The sequence below is a fragment of the Apium graveolens genome, chromosome 4 (genome assembly GCF_009905375.1).
Source record: "Apium graveolens cultivar Ventura chromosome 4, ASM990537v1, whole genome shotgun sequence".
Classification (NCBI taxonomy): domain Eukaryota; kingdom Viridiplantae; phylum Streptophyta; class Magnoliopsida; order Apiales; family Apiaceae; genus Apium; species Apium graveolens.
Genome location: NC_133650.1, coordinates 192,329,450 through 192,339,211, shown reverse-complemented (window position 1 = coordinate 192,339,211; position 9,762 = coordinate 192,329,450). Strand labels below are relative to the sequence as shown.

Here is a 9,762-nt window from a genome sequence, read left to right as displayed (position 1 = left end):
CATTAGCCACCATTTTGGCTTTCCCTAGATGATAAAGAATCTCATAATCGTAATCCTTGATTAGCTCTAACCACCTCCTTTGGCGCATGTTGAGCTCTTTCTGCGTGAAAAATGCACTAAAGCACTTATGGCTTGTGTAAATCTCGCACTTCTCTCCATACAAGTAGTGCCTCCAATCTTTAGGGTAAAACTATTGCCACGAGCCCAAGCTCATGGGTGGGGATATCAAATTTTATATTCCCTTAATTATCTTGACGCGTACGCGATTACCTTGTTGTGTTGTATAAGAAGCACCCTAATTCTTTATGCGAAGCATAACTACACATCACAAAATCTCCTTTTCCATCCGGCAACGCCATCATAGGGGCCGTCACCAACCTTTGCTTCAGTTCTTAAAAGTTGTTCTCGCATTTCTCTGTCCATTCGAACTTCTCAGTCTTACGAGTAAGCCGCGTTAAGGGGCTACTATCTTTACAAACTTGAACGAACCTCCGGTAGTGACCGGCCAATCCTACCTCTGGTAGTCGCTCTAACCATGGTTATCAATTCCTCAGCGACCATCTCGTCAGTCTTGTTAGGATCCTCCACGAGATCCTTCTCAGCAACAATCCCTTCTGGGACAACATCCTCAACCGCTACATCCTCAATATTAACATCATCCGGTTCCGCGTTAGGACGCTCTATCAGATCCACAATCTGATCTCCAATAAGTAATAAAACATCATCGCGTTATTGCTCCTCAACCTCAGGGTTCGGAGTCCCGCTACCATATACGATAACGAACTACGCTTCTATCACATTATTTATAAGGCTTCCCATAAGGGTTTTAACTGTCAATACTATGTTAGGTAGTCCGACTATGAACTTGGCAAGAGTTCTTATTATCTTAGTGAACTTATTATTTTAACATCACATCATCTCTGAGGTTTATAACGTTTAGCTCTGATACCATTTCATCTCATTTTCGGCGGCCATCTAACTACGCTTCTCAACTTTTCGAACTCTTTAACTAACACCGTAGGTGTCACGCTAAATCCATAACTGCCAAATGTTGGTGGCAGACTTGGATCCTTCCTCCAGTCTGCGACTCGTCCTTGTAATAAGTTGACATGGTGTTCGTCGCATGCTCCTCGTATGTAGGGCTTGTAGTCAGGTTTGTAATCCCTTTGTCTTGGTGTTGTCACCATTCTGCTTGGCCTATAGTACTTATCTTCATCTTCCCTCTTGTCTTGTTCCAGTCGTATTTGGGCCATCACCTTTCCTTGCACATCATCTATAGATTTGCAAGGGTACTTCGTTAACTCGTCGTACAAAGGTAATTCCCTCTCCAATCCTCTTCTAAAAGCCTCAATTGCTGTTGGCATGTCACAATTAGTTATCGTGACTTTTTCCCGATTGAATCTTGTCAAGTAGTCTCTTAATGATTCCAGATACTTTTGATACACCTTGTACATATCACTTGTCGTCTTCTCGAATCGCCTGCTACTTGCGAACTGTACGTTGAATGCATCCACCAGATCGAAAAATGTTCCTATACTGCCATTTGGCAATCCCACGAACCATTATAAAGCTGGTCCATCTAAGGTCGACCCAAATCCCTTACACATGCAGGGATCCTTGAGCTCCATGGTGATTGGTACCGTAAACATCCTTTGTTTGTATTGTGCGATGTGCTCTTCTGGATCCGTTGAATCGTCATATGGCTTCATGTTGGGTATCGTGAATCGCTTTGGGATTTCTACCTGGGCTATGTCATCTATAAAAGGGGAATCTGCGTAGCTGGTGGGTGTTGCTTTTTCCATGGGCCTGGGAACTCCAGGAATGCGTTGGATCATGTCCTTTACTTCCTGTAATTCTCTCCTCACAGCCTCGGGCACATCCCTGTTGGATCTTGATTTCCTGTGTTTGGATTTTCCTTTCCCATGTGTTCCATTCGTCTTCTTCCCGGAGTCATGTGCATCCTTCTAACCCTCGTCCTTGTCACCGTCTAGGATTTCATCCTCGTAGTCCACCAGGATCACGTCGTCATCATTTTTGTCCAGTGCTTCACCAATGTTCAATTTCCTGGCTACACTCTTTGCTGTTTATCGACTTTTACTCTTGTTGTTTGACTTAACCGTTGTTAGTTCCTTCTTCAGAACCTCATTCTCAGATCGTAGTGTCTCCATGTCGGATTGCAACTTCCTTACTGCAGTTGCTAGCTCCGCGTTGACGTTATCACCTTGCTGAGATGCGTCCATGTGTTGTGGATTGTCCATAACTTCCTTTGGCAAAAACAATTCTTAGAATAATTCCCACAGACGGCGCCAAACTATTTTAGATGTTTTTTCGGGTTTTATTCTAAGATGGTTTTTCTTAACATCGAGATATATCTAAATAATTTAATTATAAATAAAATAAGAGAAAGCAAATTTTGGTGACGCGGAAAACCCTATTAAGGGTAAAAACCGCGGGTTGGTATCCAACCGAGAAAAGACTTCACTAAAATTCTTTGAAGATTACAATGTGTAAGTTTTTCTAGTAGATAATGTCTGCCTTCTAATTGTAGTCTATCAGCCTTTTTATATACATTTTCTATTTTCAAATTACATCCTTATCCTCCGACCACTCCACCTTTTCCTCTACTTCTTCTCAAAGTGGTTATTCTGTTTTGAATTATTCTTCCCATATCTTCTTATCGATATGACTTAGTCCTTTGCCTTCTTCGTGGGCTTTTATTAATTTGTTTGCCACCTCCTTCTTCATGTCATGACCCAATTGTCCATATCTCATATCTCTTGCAAGTGGCACATTCTGTGTGCTTTAGTGCAAAGCCCAAAAATGCATTCATAACAATAGGGGATAATTATTTTTTTGGATTGGTTTCAAAAAAAGATCATTAAACTGATAATAAACATGAAAAAATTGGAATTAAGAATTTGGCGATTGAATATAAGTGAGAATTTGTATTTGTGAGGTTCTGTGTTTTCCAATTATTAGCTTAAATCCCGTACACTACACGAGTTTCCGTTAAAATTTAAAAAATTTATTTATCCTATCATATTTTAATTTTTTAAATATTTTTTGTAAATATATAATAATTATAAATTTATATATAATAAAAAAGTAGGATAACTTTAGTAGAATAAGTACACTATGTCCAGTGATTCAACAATTTAGTAGTTTAGCGGATGTATAATAGTATTTATTTATTTTTGATAATAGAAGATAATTATATCTAGTAGTTTAACAATTTAGTAGTTTAGCGGATATATAACACTATTTATTTATTTTCTTTAATAATCAAAATTAAGGAATAACTGTCGAATCAAATTATACCCCATTCCGATTATTATTATAATATATAGTATAAATACTGTCAACTAGGTGATAATTTTATTAAAATAATGGCAATTAAGCAACAACAAAACTTTATTATCAAATAGGTGGTAATTTTAGAAGAATCATAACAAACAAGAATTAAAAAATTCAAGTAGAATATTATCTTGTGTAATGTTGAAATGAAATAATTTTTGATGTATTTCCCAATTTCGAGATCTGAGGTTATTTGTATATTAAGGTGGTTGAAGAATATTGATCTACATAATAATTTTTGATGTATTTCCCAATTTCGAGATCTGAGGTTATTTGTATATTAAGGTGGTTGAAGAATATTGATCTACATCTGCTTGGGTCAACTTAAAACATTTTACGATACAATTTTTTATAAAAAGAAAAATCTTACAAATTATGTGGTATTCTAGCATATATAATTGTTAAATAATGAGGTTAAGTTGTGGGTAAAGCCAAAAATTACCCATTTTTCAGTAACACGTAACGAGAATACCAAATTTCAGTTTCATACTGGAATACGCATTCATTGTTCGGGTATTATTCAATACACATTTGATGCTGCAGTATCATATAATACACATTTATGTTCAGAGTAATATTTAGTAATTTTATACTTAATACGCATTTATATTTGAGGTATTCCATGAGTTATCAAAATAAAAAATGCGTATCATTCAATTGAGGTATTCCATGAGTTATCAAAATAAAAAATGCGTATCATTCAAATGCGTGCGTACCATTTGCGTGATGCTTTTCCAGTTCATTCACAGATACAAGTCACCCAACAAATATACATACAATCTATGGATCGCAGATATACATATAACCCCGCACATATGCAAATTTATATTAAATCTATCGATTAAGTGAAATATCTGTTATATCATACATACAATATTCACATAAGAGATACGAGATTTGATGGTGTGGGGACTGTTAAAAAGAGTTAAAGAAGAGAAGAATATGGGTATGCAATACGCATTTTGTATCAGGGTAATGGAATGGGTATAATTAGCCCAGGTATTTGAATATGGGTATTTTTGTTCATGACGTATTTTTATCATTTTTTCTTAAGTTGTCAGCATGTATAATAAAAATTCAAATACCTAGAATATAAACAAGTATTTTAGTAATGTTAAAAACAAAGTTTAGAAACTAATAACAACAAAAAAAGGAAAAAAGAGAAATTAAAATTCTTGGTATAAAAAATATCAAAGATCATACTTACCACAGAATAGGGGCGTACGTGGTTCGGATCGGATCGGTTTTGGGATAAAAGTCGAACCAAACCGCGAAGAGCGGTTTTAAAAAATTGTCATTTGTTAACCGCTTCATTTGCGGTTATTGCGGATCGGTTTGCGGTTCATCCACTTATTTTAAAATAATTAATAATTTGCAAAAAAGTAAATTCAGAATATTAATAAATTGAAGTTTAAGTTATTTGATAAATTATATTCAAAAATAAAATATAAACTAATGCTCCGTGTGGAGTAAGGATATTAAAAACATACAAAAATGTGGAGGCGAGAGAAAAGAAAAAAAATGATAAAAAAAAATTACATATTGATTACATTTTTCATTTGTTTGGTTATATATCTTATAACGATTATGAATCTTATGAAAGAAGTCTTAATATTAAACTAAGATTAGTTAATAAATGTGTATACTTATTAATTTATATGATATCAACTATATTTTTGGAAATATATTTTATTATAAATATATGTTGCGAGTTGCGGTTGCGATTTTGTGATTTTCAAAAATTTAAAATCGCTTCCAAATCGTGAATTAGCGGTTTTTAAAATTCAAATCAACAACGTTCGTGCGTACACCCCTACCACAAAAGATGCATATTACCTTAAAAAATTAAATATTCTTTGGGACATACGTCATTCAGTATAAAAATCTTTGATTCATTAAAGAAGCACACACTTATGGAAACGAGTTCAAAGCTACAATTTATCTTAAATAAACTCCTAAATGGGGCACATTAAATTAACATTAATTTCAAAATATATTAGTACGAAAAAGGAGAGATTATGCAGTGAACACAGAAAGGGAAAAGAGTTACCGCCCTTTTTTCACTTTGGGAGGGAGGGAGAGGGGGTAGGTTTGCTGGGGGCAAAGCCTCCATTTTCAATATACAAGTCTCTCTCTCTCTCTCTCTCTCTCTCTCTCTCTCTCGTTTGCTGGCTACCCCTTCGTATGGTCTTTGTCTCTCTCTTCTTCCCTTGTTTTTTTATACATACATATACACACAAATTCTATTCCGCCCCTTGTTTCTTTTTTATCAGAATATAATAAGCTGTAACCCCCTTTTGTTTCACAGAGATAGATACACATATAAAGAATATACATACATATTTATCATACCATAGCTTTCTTGACTTCTCTTGCAATTTCTTTTCTCTTGCTTGATTGTAGATGGTTATATAATTGATTGATATTTAAGACCCTTCAATTTTTTATTTTTTTGTTGAAGATAGGGCACATATAATTTGCATATCTTTTTGGGTTTTTTTAGCTTTTGATTTTGATCATCTTTCTTTTGCAATCATCACTTATAAAGTTGGTTACTTTGGCCTTGTTCTTATCCAATTTACTCAATTTGTTTAGTCAACAATAAGAAATTAGTGCTCAAAACCTGGGATCAGTTAGTTTGATTTGTGGGTGACATGAAAACTCAAGAAAGATTAATCTTGATATCCGGGTATTGATTAGAATTTGATTTTAGGATCTGGGTTGTGTTTTTCTTGTCATATTTTGCTCTGGTTTGAGTCATGGCTGCTTTTGAACCTGGAAATAATCTCGATAAGTGGAGAAATTATTTTAGGACTTGTAGTGGTTCTGATATATTTGATATAATTGAACATGGGATTATGGTTGCTGCTACTGATTGTCCTCAAGAATTTAAGTTGAGAAGAGATCGAATTGCTGAGGTTTTGTTCTCATCTAACTTGACTAAGTGTGTTGGTTGTGATCGTATCGAGCTGAGTGTTCCAAGGGAGGTTAAAAGGGTGGATGAAGGCTCTAAGGGCAGCAAGGTGGGCAGTGTTAGTGATGATCGTGATGGTGGAATGAATGTCAACAAGATTGAAAACAATTTTAGCTATAGGGATGCTGAGGCTTTGACAGATGAGATTGAAGAAGAATCTCAAATATTTGGGGAGGTTTTGAGGATCAAAGGGATATTAGAGAACAGTAAAGATGAGGTTTGTTTCTTAACTGCATGAATTGTATGTATGAATTGGTTGATTGTTTGAAGTTGTAATACTTGGGTCAATTTTCTGTGATGCGGTTTACATTATTGTTTACTGAGATTGTTTAACCTTATTTGAATTGTTTATTTCTGAACAGGCTACTTCATTAGTTTTTGAGTCGTTGCAAAGGCTTGAATTGATGCCTTTGTCTGTGGAAATTTTGAAGGTTTAAGCCTAATGCTTTTTGCCACTCTTATACGGTTGTTGCAATTTGTTTAGGGTTAGTTGCAACTTGTTCACTAATCTACTTTACTATTGGATATGATGTGCTTTCAGGCTACTGAGATTGGAAAGGCAGTTAACGCTCTTCGAAAGCATGCCTCAAAGGAAATACGAAATCTTGCTAAGTCACTTATCGAGTACGGATATCTTTTCAACTTAGGGTTTCTGTTTCTGAGCTCATAAAATACTAAATTAAATTTGAAGTGATTTGAGTAACTGCAGACAAAGTATGTCATGTGGAAAAATGTTAGTTACCGTTTTGTTTCTCTGGTCGTTTTGACACTCAGGCTGACGGTATTAAAAGTTTTGCAGCCTGTAGTTATTGTTTTCTTAACTTTATTATATCATTACCTCTTGACCTATAGGGAAATGTAAATACCTTTAGCTTTTTTGTTATATCCGCAAGTTAGCTTTACTGCAAATGGATTCAATGCTTATATGCCAAGCAATGAAAATTATATGGTAACATCTACTCTTGTGGAAATGCGCCCGTTCCAAATTTCTAAACCCTAGAGTGTTATGTATAGAAAATTACCTAGATTTTATCTAAATGCATCTGGCATATTATATTCACCAACAGGAACACATAACCTTTCTTTACATGTTTCATTTGACAAAAGATATAGTCTATTTCAGTCCTGGGATGTTATGTTTTGAATTGATTGTCTAGCTTCTAATGCATTACTTAGTTTAGTTCTGCATTGTTCATTGTAACTTTTTTAAAAGAAGGCCTATAGCTTTCTTCTGAGCCTATTGATATGGTTTGCAGGGTATGGAAAGTTATGGTAGATGAATGGGTGTCTACAACAGCAGCTATTGCAGGTACTTTCTCAGAAGTCCTATGTGAAAATGTTCTTTATAATGATTCTTTTTTTATTGAGTATTAGATTAATATACAATACATCCCTTAATATTAGGTAGTTTACAAGGTGGCACGCCTGAGTCTATGAATCCTTCAGTCGTTGATGAAGACGAGGAAAGGCTCCCGACGCCTCCATTTGATGATTTAGCATTTTTTGCTACTCATAATTCTTCAATGGAGTTTGCTCAGGTAGTTTCTTTGGGACTTTCTACATTCTTTTTACAAGTTAAGCAACATACTTCTAGATTTTGTGGTTTTGCTGTTCTAGGCTAACTTGGTTTTCTCTCTTTGTTTGATTATATTGAGTGAAGTTCTTTGATGGCTTGGAAGATGAATTAAGTAAGTGAAAAGTGAATCTGAAAAGTGAATCTTTTATGAGTTCCTCATAATCTGATTTTTTAAGTAATTTATGCCACCTTTTTCTGAGATTCATTAAATTCTATGCATTCTGTAGCCGATCCTCGAAACTCTCAGGAACTCAACAAAAACACTGAGAGTGTTAGAAAACCACGGTTGGAGAGAGAAAACGTTCCAAAGCAGAGACAGCAGCTCCCCGCTAGGCCTTCAACTCCTCCGACGTTCAAGAAGGAGGACCTTCCTAAGAAGGAAGAAGCCTCATTAACTAAACAAGAGACAATATCAAAACAAAATAAGCCCTCCATTGTTAAATCTGGGTATGAAAGAACTCCAAAACCGAGTTTGGAAAACAAGGCTCTTTCTGAAACAAAGTTGCAGAAAAAAACAGAATTAGGAAACCAAAGGCCGCCCGTACTTCAACAAAAGGTATGCTCCACATTGTTAATGTCTTAGTGAGTTACTTTAAGGTTGATTTGTCATGTCTGATGGTTATTGAAATCGCTTGACCAGGAAACAAAATATTCTGATGAGCATGCAGTTCAAGTAAAACTCGAAGCAACGAAAAGGAAACTTCAGGAAAGATACCAACAAGCTGAGAACGGTTTGTTGCTTCGATTCAAAACTTTTGAGATTTTCTTAGATATAGATATAAATAGTATGGAGCTGTTAACATTTGAGAACTCGACACTAGATAATTCTTAAAATATCATACTTTTTGTACACGGCTAAAGTCTTTAGGGTACCATACTTGAGAAGTCCAACCCTAGTTATGGGCATTATGGTGACTACATTTATTAGACGTGCATTCTAACTTTCATCTCTACTGTTGGAATTGTCTTTAGGTTTTAGTTAGGTAAACTGTATTGTTCCTATATCTGAATGTAGAAAAGGTCTGAAAAGCTTTGTAATTTTTCTTACTACAGCCAAGAGACAACGGACAATACAAGTCATGGAATTGCATGATCTCCCCAAGCAAAGTCTTGGTCACAGGAATCCACATGTGAGACCGGGCAACCGCAATGGCAGCCACAACAGGCACGGCACAAATGGACGTCGCTAGTTTCCCTAACTTCACAGACTTAGCCCGGCATGTTTTTTCCAGTTTGTCCTAACTGCTCTTAAGCCGGCTGCCTATTGCTTGTTCGAATTTGAAGCTATAGCCTTGATAATTCAGAAATGGTTCCTCGAAAAATGGAGATGCAAACTCTGGGAAGGGTGGCCTTTTAAATTCGAATCCATTTTAACTGATAGCAGTAGAAACATTTTTGAGTGCGTTACATTGACTCGTCACAGATGGTCATTGTTTTAGGCCACAGATGTCGTGTTATTACAGTTGGAAAATCTAATATACATTGCCATGTTGTCATGATGATTAAGTAGTTTTGGATGACATACCGGAATTGCTCAAAGAATGTGCATACGTGGTAATGTCATCGTACATGTAGATACGTTTTACCATAAATGATAATAACAGCAGGTTCATAGTCTGTTTTAGGCAAGTTCTGCTGATTACTGGAAATGGGATGATGATAGTGAGGACCTGGTCACATAAATCATGGTCAGGGGGGGTTAGTGAAATAAAGGTAGGAAATACGACTATAACAACTTGATGGGCAATTGGAACAAGGCTTTCGCATGTTGCTTCTCCTTTTATAAAGTATAACAACTATCAAATGCACATATGATATTTTTTTATCGTAGGGTACCCGTATTCGCTATTTTTCGGAT

General features: G+C 35.5%; 1 protein-coding gene across 1 annotated transcript; it reads left to right on the top strand.

Moving 5' to 3' along the window:
• The first annotated feature begins 5,393 nt into the window (after positions 1-5,393).
• LOC141720513 (putative mediator of RNA polymerase II transcription subunit 26b) lies at positions 5,394-9,521 on the top strand. The gene is made up of 9 exons (XM_074522955.1): positions 5,394-6,545; positions 6,691-6,759; positions 6,870-6,952; positions 7,585-7,637; positions 7,733-7,866; positions 7,989-8,016; positions 8,132-8,460; positions 8,545-8,635; positions 8,958-9,521. Exons 1-9 carry the CDS (start codon positions 6,114-6,116, stop codon positions 9,092-9,094), a joined length of 1,356 nt encoding a protein of 451 aa, XP_074379056.1. The 5' UTR covers positions 5,394-6,113; the 3' UTR covers positions 9,095-9,521.
• The last annotated feature ends 241 nt before the right edge of the window (positions 9,522-9,762 follow it).

Coding starts and splice junctions, on each gene's coding strand:
- LOC141720513 (XM_074522955.1), top strand. CDS start 6,114: ATGGCTGCTTTTGAACCTGGAAATAATCTCGATAAGTGGAGAAATTAT. Junction 7,638..7,732: donor TACAACAGCAGCTATTGCAG/GTACTTTCTCAG, acceptor CCTTAATATTAG/GTAGTTTACAAGGTGGCACG. Junction 7,867..7,988: donor CTTCAATGGAGTTTGCTCAG/GTAGTTTCTTTG, acceptor TATTGAGTGAAG/TTCTTTGATGGCTTGGAAGA.